Source organism: Cupressus sempervirens, chromosome 6 (genome assembly GCF_028749045.1).
Source record: "Cupressus sempervirens isolate cs-2001-9-10 chromosome 6, ASM2874904v1, whole genome shotgun sequence".
Classification (NCBI taxonomy): Eukaryota; Viridiplantae; Streptophyta; class Pinopsida; order Cupressales; family Cupressaceae; genus Cupressus; species Cupressus sempervirens.
In genome coordinates, this window is record NC_143123.1 from 655296365 (window position 1) to 655315630 (window position 19266).

The 19266-nt window shown below is 34.9% G+C and overlaps 1 protein-coding gene and 1 pseudogene across 1 annotated transcript in view; one reads left to right on the top strand and one right to left on the bottom strand.

Annotated features, from left to right (window-relative positions):
- The window catches only part of LOC149553899 (NADH dehydrogenase ubiquinone complex I, assembly factor-like protein (DUF185)), an 87398-nt gene extending 68262 nt beyond the window's left edge, over window positions 1–19136 (top strand). Inside the window, exons 9-10 of the mRNA XM_089789245.1 lie at window positions 18106–18214; window positions 18417–19136. Coding sequence (XP_089645371.1) covers window positions 18106–18214; window positions 18417–18679 — 372 coding nt within the window. The 3' untranslated portion in view covers window positions 18680–19136. The remainder of the gene's footprint in view (window positions 1–18105; window positions 18215–18416) is intronic.
- On the bottom strand, window positions 1655–12294 carry LOC149553900 (putative galacturonosyltransferase-like 6; annotated as a pseudogene).
- Window positions 19137–19266: the final 130 nt, after the last annotated feature.

Sequence of the window (19266 nt, forward strand, 5' to 3'; positions counted from 1 at the left end):
CTTGATGTTACAAAGAAGATGCATTGTCTTGACCTTTCAATAAGATGTAGATTATTTATTTATTTCAAATTTAGGAGAGAAAGATAACTGCTGCACCTATAACATCAACACTCCCTCTCAGTGAGGCATCATTCCAGATATTTACGTTATGGAGTCTCTCAACATGACACTCATAGTGGCTACATCCATTTGTGGAAAAGAGTTAATGGTGGAATCTCTTAACATGATAATGTCATGTAGTCACTGAACATGGTGTCTACAATGGCTACGCCCATTTGTGGAAAAGAGTTTACAATGAAATCTCTCAACGTGGTAATGTCATGGAGCCACTTAACATGACATCTGCAATGCCTACACCTATTTGTGGAAAAGAGGCATATGCACAAGTGCTCATCGTGGAGTCACTCAACGTGATGTCCGCAGTGGCTGCACCTAAGTCACAAGGTTCGAGTTTGAGTTCGAGTTTGACGACTATGAAATTTGGATGAAGTTCGACAAGTCAAAAAAATCCAAAAAAAATTGACATTAAATTTGCCTAATGTAATTTTCAAAAAAATATAAGTATATACTAGTTTTTATTATTACATATTTTAACAATTGATAAAATAATATAAGCATTGACATATTTAATTATAAATATATGATATTTATAATCATATAATATAAAATATTATTAACATGTTTTAATATTTAATAAATAATATAAAATTAATAATAGAAATACTAATAACAATAACAAAACATTTGATAATAAAAAATTATAATTATTAAGTAAATCTAAAGTTAAATATTTTCAAAACATTAAACATACTATAATAAAAATTTAAAACTATGAACCAAAACCTAAAATTAAATAATCTTCGAACATTGAAAAATTATATAATCTTGCCCAAATTGTCGAGAGGAATGGATGCGAATGCTAGACAACATTGTCGATGGAGAAGAACGAAAGAAGCCAAGTTCACAGATTTCGTTCGTTGTAGGAATGACCACGACCTGCGACCTGCACTCACCTACAACCACGAACTGCAACCTGCAACCCACGACCATGACCACGACCATGAACTACAACTTGCACTCACCTGCGACTTGCACAAACACGACAACCTGTGACCTACAATACAAACAATGACCTGCGACGTAAGACAGATTTGAGCCGAATTTATACGAATTTTTTATTTATTTTTTAGGTTTGCTGAATTCTGAACTTGGAGCCAAAAATTCGGCAAACGTTGTGACATAGGGCTCCATTTGTGGAAGGAGACATTGTCATGGAGTTTCTCAACATGGCATCCATAATTGCCACTCCCATGTATGGAGAACACTTCTTAGTCTTATAGATATGAAGGAGTTCATCACAAAGTTACTCAACATGATGTCCACAATGGTTGCACCCATTTGTGGAAAGAAACATTTTGTCATGAAGTCTCTCAACATGATGTCCATGATGGCTACTCCCATGTATGGAGAATACAAATATTGGTTATATAGGATTAGTTAGATCAGTAAACTCAAATGATATATTAGACTCCCTCTAAATGTATGATATTTGAACTCCACATGTTTTATAGAGCTCTCATTGGTCCATTGCAGTTTGCTCCTCTCCTCATTGCAGCTCCTCATAAGTATCAAAATTGTCATCCTCCAAGTGCCACTACAAAACTCCCAAATCCGCTAGCTTCTCTAGTGAAACATATTCCTTCGCTTCATAGTGTTGAGGCCGTTGATCTTCACCTTCATGAATCTCTCCTTCATGTAATTGACAATTACCCATTGCATTATCTTCTCCTAGGCCATGCTGATTTACCGTTGCTCCACAAGCTTCACCATTACCCCAAATACTAGAAGAAATGGAGGTAGGGATCCCAATTCATAATTATCTTTTCTTTTTGGTTTTTCATCCACTACTCCAAACTTACCCTATAATTGTTGTGATGCCATTACAAAAGATCAATCATCGTGAGCCCTGTATTGAAATAACACGATGTCCTTCCTTCAAATGTTTTGGCCAAATATATATCAAACCAAAAAGCCTCTGTGAAACAGCTAATCAAATTTGGATGGCAATACTTAGGGGCTCTGATTGGATTCTCCCAAAGCTTGATCCCCTATAGCTTCTCAATGTCATCTATTGCAATAAGATCATAATTTAGATAAATTACTCTCTCCATACAAGGTGATAGAACATTTGTTAGATAAATCCGAGCATAATTTGAAAGGCATCTCTAAATAGAACTTGAACTCAGGCCTTTAATGAGGTTTTCATCAAAAAAAAAAAAAAAATAGGCTTGAAGTCGAGGTAAGAAAAAGCATGATTACACTATCCTGTGTAGCTGTAGGTCTTGGTGAGAGACCAGGAAGTGGAAGAAGAAACTTTCAGGAAAAGAGGCGTGATTAAGAACAAACAAAACAACAATTATAGATTCTCACAAATACTCGTCCTATGTCACGACTATGTGCAAATACCATGTGTCACAAAACGTCTCATTTCGAATAGGACACTTTCCCATTACAAAATGCCTTAGCTTCTTTCAAGGATTCCGACTCCTGTAAAGATCTCACAACTGCCATCCTTTCAAATCTTGAGCATCGCCTCTATAGCACCCGGTCCATTTATCTTAATAAATGCTCAAACCACAAAAATGAAAATGAAACATTGTAGATTCGATCTGATCTCCTTGCAGAGGATCACAACTCGGATAAATTTCACTCATTGAAAGCCCTAAGGGGATAACAAATTACTAAACTTTGTTTATTTTCGTCCATACCCTACTCCTTAGACGAATTCCATTTTTTCAATGAAATTTTCTTTGAATGGAACACCATGAAACACGTCTTTCTCTGCCTTTCATCATGTTGCACCACTTTGCTCTCCTAGATCCTTCCTAGGCACTGATATCAGGTTAAACTTTTTTTATGATAAAAAATGAGACAACATAAATAACAGATACAACAATGAACACGATGAATTATCATGGGGAAATCCTCCAACTTGAGGGAGAAAAACGCGACCAAAATTTATCACTTATATATTTAATGAAAGAGTAGAAGACTTCTTAACAATTTGCCCAAACACTAGGCTTTACTGAAGTAAAAATCATAGCACCATCAATACACAAATAATAGTAAATTATTTAGTATAGATTGTTAATGTTTGGTAGCTTCAATTGGATAAAGCCATGCGACTAAACTAAAGATATGTGTGTGTGTGTGTGAGAGAGAGAGAGAGAGAGAGAGAGAGAGATAATATATAAATATAGTTAAATACTTAATTGTAATATTAATTAATAATAATGAATAGACATGTCCCATGAAAGGACATGTCTCTCCCAAAGTAGCAAGAACCGGAATCGGATCGGAATCAGCTAGGCCGAATCGAATGATGAATCGGCCATGAATCGGAATCAAATCGCCCACAAATCGGCAAATTTAAAAAACCCTTGAAATTTAGTGAGCAACTTATTTCATAAACCCTTTATCATTGATTCTATTCACTGATTCACAAAAAATCGTTTGGTTTGAATCGAATTGCCAAACCACATGAATTGCACGAATCGCCGTGATTCTTGGAACTATGGTCTCTCCATGTGTTTTCTACAATTTAAGAGAGAGATCGCTGCTTTTGGAAAATATATACCGAAGAGGCAATGTTAGTACATTTGCAGCAATCTTGATAAATCAACACGGTATCAAAGCCAAACTACAAATGTAAGAAAGAATAGAAAAGACCAGATTATTGATTTGGGAAAAATTTAGACCTGGATATTATACTTCTAGAAGTACATGCGGATCGATCTAAAAAGATTAAATCTATTGCAGATCATCCAAAGGAAAGTTATACCTACAAACACAACATCTCCTCTGGGTTGACCTTGTGATGACACAACAAACAAGATGAATGTTCATCCAGCTATTTGTTTGTGCACTCCACATGAAAAGTGTGCTTGCACTTTGGAAGCAATCTCAAAATTTCTGATTTTTCAACCATGTTCAAGCAGACTGCACATTCCAAACCCTCCTTCATTTACTTGAGTGATGAAAATTTGAAAATTGGCAGCGACTCCACCATGCTACGATCCACTTCAGAAACCCTATGCCTTTTCATGCCATGATTAAAAAAACGATAATCCCTTCCAACTACAATTGTGGCATTTTGCTTGCAGTGTTTCACATAAAGGAGAAGTAGAAATGCATTCTTGGAGGCACACCCATGCCTGAAGGATCCAAGGATGCAATAAATCATTCATTCTGGCTTAGCGTAACAGCTAGGGGGACTGAGAAGGGACCAAAACAAGCAAGAAGAAAAACCACATATACAACAAATGAATGATTATTTGCTTTAATCCAATAAGGAAAACTTAATATATATGAAGATAAACAATAAATATGAGCATTCAACTATTGTTATCAAAATGATTAATTTCTTAGCAGCAACAAAATATGGAGAAGATTAACCATGTTAGCAATGATATGGTATATGACAGTTGCTAAAAATGGAAAACTTAATATATATGAAGTGTACTTAACAAAGTGATAGCTGCTAGAATTAGTTTGCTATAATAACGAGCTATTTGATTTAAGAAACAATGATTAGCACATAACAAAACTACAGAAGTGAAGAGATTTCGCACCTGAAAAAGTATAGATACGGATGATAGAAGGAAGCAAATAAATAAGATAGTCATTCCTACGTATGACCGCCATGAGGACTAGAGGGTCCCACTACGAAAGCAAAGGTAGGTACAATGAAGTTCATTTTAGTAGTATGAGTTAATATTAATTGTTTATTTCCTATGAATAAAAGTAACAGATTAAGAAATTGATTACTTTAGATTATTATTTGTGGCATTAATAAGAAAATAATATGTTGAAAATATAGATTAAAGTATATATAGAAGATTGAATATATAAATATATGTTCAAAGTATATATTTATTTAAATTTTATTGGAATGATCTTTATATTATTATGCAAAATTATTTATTATCCTTAAGAATTATATTAGACTCTCGAAAGTCCATGTGTGTGATTGTATGATTTTAATGGGATTACCCCTTGTGTTCATCATTAGGAAGTGATGACTTCAAATGATTATCACTTGTATTTGTAGAAGTTATTGGAAGGTGACGATCTTACAATAACTTAAATCATGATATACAACTCAACAACTAAGTGTTAGATGCCATTCACTTGACGGTCTATGAGTTATTTGTATAGGTATTTGGTGAATATCATGTGTTGATATTCTGCAGGCCATTACCTTATTGAGTATTGGGTGAATATTATATGTTGATATTTCTAGGAGGCTAATATGCATGACATCAAAATGGTGAATATCTTCTTATCAAAGATATCCTTAAATTTTGTCATTTTGTATATTACTAATGGTGTAATATCTATGTGTTTATCCTCCCTAGCTAAGAGGGAGTGTTAATGTTTGGTAGCTTCAGTTGGATCAACCCATGAGACTAAATTGAAGATATATAAATACTATATATATAGTTATATAGTTAAATAATTAATTGTTATATTAATTAAATAATAAATAGACATGTCCCATGATAGGACATGTCTCTCCATGTGTTTTCCACAATACAAGAGAGAGAAATTGCCGCTCTTGGAAAATATATAGTGAAGAGGCAATGTTAATACATGTGCAGTGATCCAAATAAATCAGCATAGGTCTCTCTTCAAACTAAAGATATCAATTTGAAGTATATATGCGGATTCCTCATGTAAGAATATAATATTGTCTTGACCCTTCATTGTTTTGACATAACAAAGTGAAGAACCTTCAATGTCTTGACCCTTCATCGCTTTGATGTCACAAAGAAGATGTCTTGCCTTGACTCTTCATAAAATGTAGATTATTTATTTATTTTGAATTTATCAGGGAAAGATAAGTCCTGCAGCTATAATGTCAACACTTTATACTATTAATTATAAACTATAGGGGTTTGCTACATTCAAGTTAAAGGGCCATCTGTAATAGTGCATAATAGTTATAATTTGAAAATTAGTGTATAATATTGATTGTATATTTGGTCTCATCAGAATCCATGAGGCAAGGGGTGCAAAGAGCATGTATATTTGATCATTAGAACAAATTTATTAGCTGCTTCAAGGCTATCTCACATGTTATCTCAATCCAATTTTCAAGTGATTTGTCAATTTCGTGAGTTATTCGTAGGGCTTCGTAGAATTTTGCAATATTTTTAATGTTTTTTTGCCATTTTTAAGGGGTTTAATATGATATCAATGCACTTTAAGTGCAAAAGGGTCATTGAAAATCGAGTCAATGATTATTTTAGAGAAAAAATCGGTTGGCTTTAGGATTCAGGATTAATTGGGTATTATGAGGATTTTTTTTGTAGATTTCTGCTTCTACAGTTCAACTTCAGAGTAGTCTATGGTCAAGGTTGATTTCCATCCTTGAGGATACAGGCTGTGTTTGCATCTAAAAGGGTAATCAATATGAACTTATATTTGATGAAGGGTAATTTGTTTTGAGCATATAGATGTGATGAAGGGTAATCAATTTAAATTTTGAAACTTTAACATTTGGTGAAGTGTAATCAATTTGATTTTGAACTTATATTTGATGTATTATAGTGTGAGTGTCTCATGAGTGTTGTTGTGGTTGGTCATAACTTACGGTATTTAATGCATTTTAATTTCAATAGCAAGAGATATCAATCGCTATAATTGTTGCAATATTGCAGTGAAACATGAGGACTCGCACCCCCTCCCAAACCTCAAAGTACCTGTGCCCTAGATGTCCCCACACTGGTTACTTGGAGTACTTGAGTACCCTCAACTCCGCCAGTCTGCAACTATGCTCTTGTTGGGATGGGTACTTGAATTTCTATTTGAATTTTGATTTTTGAATGTTACTGTTTGGTATGTACTATGTTACTATGTTGAATGTTACTGTTTGGTATGTACTATGTTACTATGTTGAATGTTAAATAGTTCTAATTCGTGTTGCAATTTTGCTATGTTCAAGTATTTTAGTTTGGTATGTTATACTAAAACATCATTTCATAACTAGCATTTCAAGTTCTATATGTATAGTATACAACACCCCTCCCTGCCCCATCGTCCCCACATTGACATACCCTAGGTCGTCCCAAAATTGAGGCCCATTGTCTCCTCGTGTTACATCCCAAATTTTGACCTAATTTGAAATATAGGAGTTAAGGTTCACATGAAGTCAGTTGGCAGTTTAATTTGTTATAATCTGGCAAAATGGTAAGATAGTCGTTATGATTTCAAGTGAATATAACATGTTAGTTGATCGTTAATCACGAATTCATGGAATTAAGAAGATGGTTAACCGTTGTGATTATTTATAATTAAATAATTTATTATGATAATATAATTTAATTGTGGAGAATTTCCTTGTAGGAAGCATGTCGAAGGGGTGGAAGCATTGTCAAAAAAGAATTAGGCAAGAGCATCACCATCACTAAGCAAATGGGTTGAGGACTTAGCAACTTAAAACAGGATACCCTCTGTGGGATCCGCATGAGCTATTTAAATAAATAAATTGAGAAAATAATTGGGTTAAAATATAAAATGTATCTCAAAGGATATTAATTTATCTTTCATCATATTATTTTAATAAATATTTAAATACGTGCACATAATATAAAAATGATTTGGCACCATTATAATTTAATAAGGTGAAGTTTACATATACATATAAGATTATAATAATATTCGAATTATAATAACATTTGAATTATTATAATATTCGAACAATAATCTTCCAACTCTTTTCTTTCCAATTTAATATTCTTTCTTTTAATCGATTAACACTTGGCAAGATAAATCAATTTAATATTTGGCAATTTGAGTTGTCTTATAATCTTTCCAACTTCTTTTCTAACCTTTTTATTTTATTTTCTTTTCCTTCTTTATTTCTCTCATTTTCAAATTTGAATTTATGATGTATTCGAATGGTCATCTTGACAACTGATGGTAGCCGAGGAGACTCGGCCAACCATTAATGAATGCCATGATTCGATTTTGGAGATCATTCCTCTTTCCATTCTTCTATTCCCTCCTTTCTCTGTCTGCTATGAATCATTCTAGGTCGAGTCTAGATGTTTACAGCTAGATACCTTCAATATTTCTCTTACCCGACTTCCCATTTATTTTCTTTAGTTTCTACGGCGACTGTGTTATCAACTAGCGGGTGAATAGGAGTTCTGGCCGCAGGAGAAAGAGCTACATAAAATCGCAGGTTATGTGTCTTACTTTCTCTGCTAAGTCTAAGCCCGATTGTAGTCAGCTTTTCCTTTTCTTTTTGCTGAATAAGATATCAAAGAAGTAATGCCATTCATAATTCGGATTACCACTGATTTTAATATTGCTTCTGTACATTATAAGCAAATAGGCTGAGATTAAATGTGTATTCAAGAGCATAACTCCCTTCTATCCACCCTTATTCGGATTTACATGCAAATTGAGATAAACTTTGGTATCTTGTTACTTTTCCCTGTAATGCATTGAGATCCTTTTTGATTTATAACGAGTATCCTTGAGATTATCTCATTTATGAATTTCAATGATAGAAAACTTAATTGAATTGCATGAATCAACATCAATGCACATGCTATCACAATTTTCTGAACAAAATCAGAATATTTGTAACATCGAGGAATTCACCAGCAAAGAAGCCATGGAAATGGTGAAGTGTAAATAATAACAAGATGATCATAATCTTTTAGGCACCTAGGATTCACCTGGCATAGAAGCCATAGAATGGTGAAGAGGTTGAGTTAACCTGCAAGAACCAATAATGAAATCAGATTTGAATATCTATATAATGAATAAATATTAGCTCATGCATAATCCAGTCAATGTAATCTCCTGCTACAAAGTCGTATGGTGTGTTAATTATCAGGATTCCTAGTGTATGGCAAGATGACCCATGTTTATTCTGGGTAGGGAGGGCCATTCTCATTTGAGATTGTGTGGGGATAAGATTTGATTCGAAGTTGGGTGGTTAAGCCCTTGATGACGTTTCACCTCTCTCTAAGTTGTCGGACGAACAACAGACAAAGATAAGCTGTACATTAAATTGTTTGTCGGAAACAGGTAATATCACTTTATGATGTATATGCAAGAAGGTAATATTAATTGAGTTATTTCATAGTTATAGTTATTTTACACCTAGATGCGAGTGATAGAGCTATGGTTTGTTTTCCATTTATATGAATATCGAATATGAGCATATTTTCTAATCTTGAGTTACTGCCACAGTTAAGTAATCGGAAGGAAAGGAATCTGAAGCCCTAATTGATTTAGTGGTAACTGGAACCCTAAATGATATGGTGGTATCGGAAGCCCTATTTGAATCAGTGGTATCGGAAGCCCTATTTGTATCAATGGTATCAGAAGCCCTAAGTGATATCATGGTAACTAAAAGCCCTGAATGATTCAATGGTAATCGATGCCCTAATTGATATAGTGGTATGTGATGCCCTAATTTTAAATATAGTGGTATTTAATCGTAATCATCATTTGATTGTGAGATAGCGGTTTTTAGATGGTATTTTGTCATGTGATATTGTTATAGTGGCATTTGTGGACTAACCCAGGTGGTTGCAGAAACATCCCTAGTTTTGATTTCGATCAAAAATTTCATGTTACGTGGTTTTTAACTTCTATAGTAATTTTTATTGATGGTGTTTTCAACTCTTCGTTAAGAAATTTTGTTTAACTGATTTTAACCGTCATTCCCTTTCATATGAACGAAACTGATTTAACTGATTTTCTATGAAGATGAAGTGATAACTGTATTTCTTCGAGTACGTTAGTTGTTAATTAAGACCCCAGAAATCAGGATGTTACACCTCGTCTTGGAAACTCGTCTCGACATCCTAACGTCTGAATGGTTTCCAACACTGGTGTTACATTGCAATATTGTAACCGATTTATCATCTTTTTTGCAAAATTAGTTTGATTTCCTATGCATTGTGATGTGTACGGTCCTACCATGTTGCAACATAGCATCTTACATTTTGTATGACCCATTTTATGTACGAGCCCCAACTTGATTCAATCACTGAACTCACTATCAGCTACAACTGTGCTTGATGGTTGTAATTTTTGTTTTTGTATTTTCTGATTTTTTGTGCTTTTGAGGGTTTTTAAACATTAAACAAATAGCTATTCTTATACAATATGTTTGAATGGAATAATTGCAAAAATAGACTTCAATATTGAATGCCAGTCAAGATGAAGATTTTCGCGATGAAGAGTACAAACTTGGAAGAATTCTTCCTTACAGAAGCAAGTAAACAAATGATGAAAAATAACCTGATTATTGTGCTACAACTTGTAAGACTTCTGATTTTGGAAGCATGAATCTTTATTGCCTTTATTACTCTAGCATGGGTACTATTCACATCACTATAGAAAAACACTGTAGCGTGCACTGTAGAAGCTGAAATTAACCTTTGTTGAAGCACAATAGAGTTCGTGAATGAAACTCTCCAATTTCCCAAATTCATTGGATATTTCACTTGTCCAAATGTAGACACATAAAAGAACTATGTTCTCCAATGGTAAAGTTGTAACCCCTTCTTAGAGCTCAAAAATCATCAATGATCAATTCTGCAAATAACAATGGATGCCTTTCTTCTGCCCAAGCAAGCACATATAAGCTTTCCAACCCTAACTCGAATTCTCATTGGAAAGCTGTGATTTGTCTCTTTAATGCATTAATACATAATCATTAAATAAATTTAATGATTTAGACTAGGAAATATCGTTTAAAATTTCTCCTCCACTTAATACATTCAATTGGCTCCATTTCATGATTCTTAGACCCATCACTTAAGTGATTTAATATAAAGTCAATTTACAACTTAATATTAAATCCTTTACCATTTAATAAATATATAACCACTGAAAACTGAATAATTCCCTTAGTATTGTGGATCTGGCTTAGCCGTCTGAAATTGTAGTTGGCATAATAATTTCCCATGTGACCAAATCATTTTCTAAAAATAGTCGGGGTCCATCTCTATGACTAAAAAATTGCTAAAACAACAAAACTCAAACAGCTGAGTCTGAATCATCTCTCCATACCAAATTGAAGGCACTAAGCTCTGCAAAAGTCAAAACATCAGAAAACATCTCCCCTTTGCACGAATTGACCCTCTATCTGTCTCTGCTAGCCTATAAGGGTCCACTGATAGGCTAATCAATAGCTATAATGATGTCTCTAGCTAAAAGGAGACATCACATCTTAGTACAATCTAACCAGCAATGATTGCTCACCAAAGTTAACATTTTTCATATATTTTTGCAGAAATAAGGCAACAACATCTTGCACATTCCTACAGGACAAGTAGTTTTGCAATCTACTTGATAGATATGTGCCCTAGGCTTTTTAAAATGTTAAATAGCTCCATACACCTAGAACATTGTTCAATATCTGATTTTGTGGCTTCTATGCTCCATATTAAACAATGAAGTGCATGTTCCATCACTGAGTTCTGTTCTAAGATGGGCATCACTTATAATATTACCCTTTTCGGTCTTCTACACTAAAAGTATGAATTTGGACTAAATAATTATCTTCAGAAGCCATTTCCTAAGCTCTATGAGAAGGATGTATCCCAAGCAAAGAACCAAAACTCGGAATCAACAAGGTCAACTCGAATCGTGAATTGGCTCGGAATTGCCCAGGAATCGGCAAATTGGAAAAACCCTTGAAATTTAGACATTTTGATGATTTAAAACTTATTTTATGCACCTTTTATTGAATATAACTTGAAGACACTATAACATAATCAAATAGAATCTAACATACATAAGCAAGGAACATAAATGATAAATCCATCACATATGTAAATTTAAATTGTAGCTTAAGTAAATAGAAATCATAGGGTCATAATGAGTCATGACCTAGATATATAGAATTATAAATGTATGTAAGATGAAGATCCATAAAACCAATGACATCAAATCATAAATGTATGTAAGATGAAGCTCCATGGAACGTATGTCTATCTGTAAACAAAATGAAAAAAACAAGGCTCTAGCTCAAGCCTCATCATCATCCCTAAGCTCGACCGCAGCCTTAGCCTCAACCTCATCCTTAGCCGCTAAGTGTCCTGTATGTCTTCTACAAAGGCGTCTAAGGTAGGTCATAGAGGATTGATGAGCCATAATCCCCACATGTGAGATGGGTGCATGAACATCACTAGGGCCTGTGTCTATGCATGCACGTGTACGTCTACTAGTGCCTGAATGTGCTCTAGCCTCCTTTGCCATGGCCACAACCTCAACCTCTTTATCTACATTTTCACCCACTCATGGTCTACCTTAGTGAAGATTGCTGCATTTGTAACCTTAGTGAGCTTCTCAGACTCTAGATCAATCTCCTCTAGAATGATCGGAGAGGAGTCAGCAGCTAAAATTTGTCTAGTGCTAAGGTAGAGGTTGTAATGAACAAATACAAGATCATTAACCTCTACATAGACAACTTGTTTCGCCTTTTCGAGTGGATATGCTTAAACATGGACCAATTGCGCTTACATTCAGAAACACTGCTAGGCTAACTCAAAATACAAATGGCAACCCGTTGAAGATTTGGGGTTAAGGGCCCAAACATTTGCCACCATCTCAAATAAGGGAAAAGAAAAACTAGTCTCATTTACAAGTACAAAAATGCATAAGCCATAACAATTAACTCTTTAAGAATATATTATTTTTACCTGGCTATAGTGATGTCCAAGCATCTATGACCATCCTGCTAGACAAAATTGCCCCTTCCTTATTATTGAATTTTTCTAACTCAATGGTTGTAGATGAGGCATTGCCATCACTACTCATCCTCTGCATCGCTGTATATAGACCAGTTAGAACCTCCTCATTTGCTTTGAAGTCAAGATGGAAACGATATCTTGGATTTAAGTAATAGGTTGTTGCATGGATGGGCCTATGGAGTTGATTCTGCCATCTCCTATCAATGATCTCCCAAATGGGGCCATACTTCTCTAGCACTCCTATAAACTGGGCTCTAATGGCCTCCTTTGCCCTATCCATGCCCTCATATATGTAGCCCATAGAGGGCTTCTCTACATTAGTAGTTTGTAGGAGAGATACAAGGGGTTCATTGACTTGCATGTAATTTAAAAAAAAAATTGAGTCAAAACTTAAATATAAAACTGAAAGTAAAACTAAATCATGAAATAATTAAATAATAAATAGTAATACTAATGTTAAATTGTAAGAAATTTACCTTGATTATTTCTGAACTAGGTGCTTAAAGACCATCCTCATCAAAGAAGCAATTCACCACATCCATCCTTGCAGGGGTTGTAGCATAGGAAGACGAAATCAACTCTGACCCCACAACCATGCGCCTTAAATCTTCCCTTGATGTCATGGAGGACTTTTGTGTGATGAAATTTGAGAGAAACCTTGTGATGCCAGGATGAGATAACTCCCCGTCTCTCGTGTATTTCCTCATGTTGTTGAGGACGAATGTATGATTGTAGGTAAACTTGCATATATTTTTTGCCCTTTCTACACATGATTTGATCCACTCAAGCTTACCAATGTCCTCCAACATGAGGTCAAGTCAAAGTGCCACACAAGGAGACCAAAATACTGTGGGGTGCCTCTCCATCAAAAGATTACCTGCAACAATTTTAAATTAATTAGAATTATACACATTTTAATAAACTTAGAATTAGAAAAGTTAAAATAAATTTATTTTAAAAACTTGAAAACTTAAAACTTTAAGTTAAAAGTGTTAGAATCTGAAAAGATTAATAACCCAGAAAACTAGTGCAAAGAGTAAATATCTAAACTATGAATGCAAATGATACAAAATCAAAATAGCATCATAGAGTTAGTCTCCAAGAGAGTAATGCAAATGCTGGAAGCAAAATAGCATTAAGAGGATGCAAAAACAAGAGATGCAAATACAAGTCAGGTAGCATGCTTATATAGGCTAGGAAGAGGGAGGAGGTGGCAACACCAACCAATGAGGAGCAACCATCTATCGGACTAAAGATAGCAAAGTATCTTCCCAAGATAGCTAATGGATGCTCATATGTAGGAAGGTGACACCTCACAACCATTCACCTAATAAGAAATGCTTTACTAACCTAAGCGAGATTATTAAAAGTGTAGGAAAAACCTAGCAAAATAGGAAAAATAAAAAACTACACTAACACCCCCCCATAAGCGAAGCTTAGGTGGATGATAACCTAGCAAAGCTATGAAAGCAAGAAAATGGGTCCCGGCAACAAGGCCTGATCAGGTACCCAATACAAGAAAAAGAACTAGATGAAGGAAACTAAGCCTCCAATCTAGGAAATGTCCCAAAAAGAGGAACAAAAAAAGAGCATGAAGCATCTCCGAAGCATGAAGCTGCAAACTCTGTCAAAATGCTGATCTGTAGAACCTCCATGGAAATAGAAGGCACGAACCATCAACCAAAGAAGCATAGAACAACAAGTGAACCCCCCCATAATGCTGAACAGGGAGAGGGGTGACAGGAACACTGAAATGCAATGCCAAAAACATTTGCAAGAAGAAGAATCAGGAACACCAATAGTGCAATAGAAGTACAAGCACAGGATAAAGGGCGGTGTCACCGACACACTGCATAGGCTAATGTCATGGAAGAAAAATTCACTTGACAAAGGTGGATGAGCACAAAATGGCAAAACATCATGACCCCCCATGGCACTTTATAACTGAGTGCGAGTACAAACAAACACAAGGTGTACAAGATCCTAGATATGCAAAAGCAGGCACTTTATCTCAGTGCATTTACAGAAAAAGGAATGCAACAGAATAGAAGCATACAATGCTCAGAAGTCAGAAAGAAGAGTGAGCCAAAAGAACAGAAGAAGAGATTCCAGGACCTGTAGAATCCAAGTAATCCGCCAGAGTGCGAAAGTGCAAAACTCGGAGGAGAAAGAACTTGGAGTAGAATCTGGATAAAAGATCTCTGCAATTGAATAACTCATAGAACCAGCTTTCCAATGATATCTGGCGAGCCCAGAAAAGAGTCCGAATGAGCGAGATATGGCTCCCAGAAGGCAAAATAGAGCATATGGCTTTGACTGCCAAAATAGGCAACCAGACTATAGCAAAAATCAAAAACACCTGTACCATCATCTCCGTCTCAGAACCAGCTTTTCGATGCATTTTTGGGATTGAAAAAATACGTCCGTATGCTCAAGTTACGGAAGAAATACCGACAGGGCCTCCTCATGAAGAGCATATGCTAAAAGTGAAACTTGGGCACAATAATCAAGGAAACATATAGGACCACTGTGATCTACTCGAAAAATCATGCACTTTCAAAAAAAGAATCACCTCAATATGAGGTCGTATGAGAAAGTTATGATCCTCCGAAGTTTCCAAAACGAGAATTGTGCACAGTCACGGCTGAGAATTTGCAATTTCTGAAAAATTCATGCATGAAAATAAAAAACCAACTCCACTAGTGGATAGAGCACAAAAAAATAGCCAAGTTCATAACAAGAATCATCAAAATCAGAGTCCGTATGAGCAAGAACGAGACATTTGAAAGCTGCATTCAAATCTGCGACTGCCAACGGAGAGGGGTATGGCTGTAGCTTTGCATGCTCGATTCTGAAAAATATACAGCTTGCATGCAAAATCTAAAGGATACCCAGATGGTTTTTCGAGGCTGCAAACAAAACCCAGAAAGCGTTTTTCTTGCTGATGTACAGAAGATGTTGTTGTAATGTAAACCATACGCCTTTAACAGTAAAAAACGGCTCCAAAAATCAAAAAACGACCCCAACAACCAAAATATGACATGCAAATGCTGGATCAGCTTCTTAAGTCCATCAATGGCATGCTGGAACTTGCAAAACTGATTGAAAACTCCAAATATGCAAGTTGGTTGTCAGATTTGAGATTGAAACCCTAGAGAAAAATTGTTTTTGTCAAAACTTTTCTGATTCTCAGGATCATCCGAAGATGCAAGAGAAGAGCATACTTCATTTTTCAAAAAAACTACAATAAAGTTTATTTGCCCCTCCCTAATCTCTCAAATAAGAAAACTAAAATCTACTCTTGCACATAGAAAAGCTCTGATACCATGTTAGAATCTGAAAAGATTAATAACCCAGAAAACTAGTGCAAAGAGTAAATATCTAAACTATGAATGCAAATGATACAAAATCAAAATAGCATCATAGAGTTAGTCTCCAAAAGAGTAATGCAAATGCTGAAAGCAAAATAGCATTAAGAGGATGCAAAAACAAGAGATGCAAATACAAGCCAAATAGCATGCTTATATAGGCTAGGAAGAGGGAGGAGGTGGCAACACCAACCAATGAGGAGCAACCATCTATCGGACTAAAGATAGCAAAGTATCTTCCCAAGATAGCTAATGGATGCTCATATGTAGGAACGTGACACCTCACAACCCTTCACCTAATAAGAAATGCTTTACTAACCTAAGCGAGATTATTAAAAGTGTAGGAAAAACCTAGCAAAATAGGAAAAATAAAAAACTACACTAACAAAAAGTTTACTGCAGCAACTTAAATTGCTGCTTTATCAGTCACCACCTACACCACATTTTTTTTCCCCACCTTTGCTATGACCTCCTCAATAACCTCACATAAGTATGTAGCGTTTTTGACATGATAGGAAGCATCAATAGATTTGATGAACATAGTGGATCCTACAAAATTTAATTATTCCTAGCACAAGCACTAGCAGTAAGATGAAAGGAAGGCCTAGAAGAACCTTCTCCAACACAACCTATGGATGCGGATGCATTATCATGAGAGAAAATTACACTTAATTGTTCAAGTTGTCTTTTTTAATTTAACTTCTCTTGTTCAATTGTCTCTAATGTCACATAACAAAAACATTTTGCCTCAGCAGGTTGTTTAGTGCACAAGGTAATATTATGTCCAGGTATGGCTGCAATATGGTATTTGAATCTATATACGTTAACAAAATTTTTCTCTTTACAAAACATATATTTTTTTAATGTTTTGTTTTTCCAGAAAATTCTTTGGTATATTTCCAATTCTCATCCCTTTTACCCACTGTGGAAAATGGAAGTTAAGGTTGCTGCAATTAGAAAATTCAGTTAAAAACTTAAAGTCTTAAAACAGAAAACCCTACTTTGCATTTACAGTTTTGTAAAATAACATTCAAGATTTGCAAATGAAAACTAAAATAATTTAACCAAAAAAAAAACAATACACTAACATACAAAAAAAAACAACACTTACCTCTTGCAAATGATTTGAGTAGTGTTGTTATTGACTCCTTAATGCTCTCAATACAAACTTATGGCCTCCCCAAATTGATTTGTGATCTCCTTAATGCTCTTCTTTCTTGCTGGTTGTTATGGTTTCTCTTTTCTCCTCCTCTCTCTCAGTTTTCCTCTCTTTTTGTCATACTAAAGAAATAGAAGGCTTTTTAGGGTTATTAGAAAGAGAAATGTTAAAAAAACATTTAAAAAAATGTTATTTTTGTTTTTGTTTTTAAATCCCAGTTTCAGCTCCCGTGCAGCTGATTTTGGCCAATTGATGATTTAGGGTGATTCACACCAAGAAATCAGCGATCTGATTCACCGACTCATAAAACATTGCCTGGCATGAATGAGATCACCGTATCGCTCAAACTGCCTGAATCGTGGCGATTTTTCGTTTCTCTAATACCAAGTCTGATGATTTGCTATTAAGACATTTTAATATTAAGTAAATAATCTGGTATAATAACCCTTAGAATAATTGTAATGGAGTTTTTCTTCATGGAGTTGGTATTGGCAGGTTTTACATTTTGATAAGAGCTAGAAAAGAAAGCATCTTTTAATGGACTATATTGTATTTCAGGTTATGTATTATAATGTATCTTGCCTATCATTTTGAAGTTATACGAATTTGCTGAAATTGATTTTCATCTCATTCTAAATTCACATCTATCTTTCAATCAGCAAGACAATTTCTTTCTGTTTTTTCTCCAACCAAGTTGAGACTGTGTATCACCATATTTATAGTTATTATGACTCTTTATATGCCATAGTAGCTGACTTTATTAAAACATATATTTCTTTTATCTATGCAGGCTATAAGAAATCACAAATTTGTTCATGTATTGGAAGAGCCAGGAACAGCAGACCTTAGCGCTTATGTTGATTTTGCTTACGTCAGACAAGTTGCTGAGGAGACTGCGGGTGTGTTCATTTCTCAGAAGCTGATATAAATTTGTCTTGCAATTTAGACTGGAATCCAGAGTCAGTTTAAGGCCTGAGAACATAATAGTGGGGATTTAGCTAATATATATATATCTAGATTGTATTTTGCATAATATGATAGTTTTGTCTAATGCAAGAGATCAAATGGTTTAACACCTGACTATTTACTTGGTCATGGCAGGGGAGGTAGCTGCATTTGGTCCAATTTCACAATCTCAATTTCTTGGTCAACTTGGCATTAATTTTCGGCTGGAGGCATTAATGCAAAATGCATCAGATGAGCAGGCAGAAGCACTTCAACTAGGCTATTGGAGGCTTGTTGGGGAAGGTCCAGCTCCATTTTGGGAAGGTAAGGATGAACTTGCACCTGTTGGTATGGGGTCGCAGTATATGGCCTTGGCAATAGTCAATAAACAGCTTGAAGCTCCAGCTTGCTTTCAGTAGATAAGTTACGTGGTGGTGCCATTCAAATTGTAAGATGTAGCATTCATGTCCACTAATGCCATATTGAGATCAATAGCAATGTGAAACAAGAACGACCTTTGTAGATTCCATATAGACTGCAGATTCCTGCCAAATATGTGCATTTTTTTATTACTCGTGGTTAGCTATAAATTGTGGAAATGAAATGGCCAATTTAAGGTGATCTTGGCATCATGTTTAAAGTAGTTGAGGCTTGTGCACTGTTGGGATCCATACCCATAAGGGTTAAGGTTAATCCCAGTTAGTGTAGAAGTTAGGTCAATAAAAGCAATTAGATTTTGTTAGTATAGGTATTCTAATGTGTCTAAAATCATCAAAATTTTGTCAAAGCACACATCTCAATTGCCATTCTTCAAATACACTACTCATGAAATTCATAGTTTGCTCTCTTTTTATGGAGCAGAAATACTTATGATCAGATTTAGCCTACAATGAGAAATTGTTCTGTATCAGTTGTTTTAAAATCAAAATAACTTTTATTCTACAGACTTACAATAACTGCTTGCGTGTTGATTTCAAGTTAATGCTTTTCATTAAGGGGGAACATG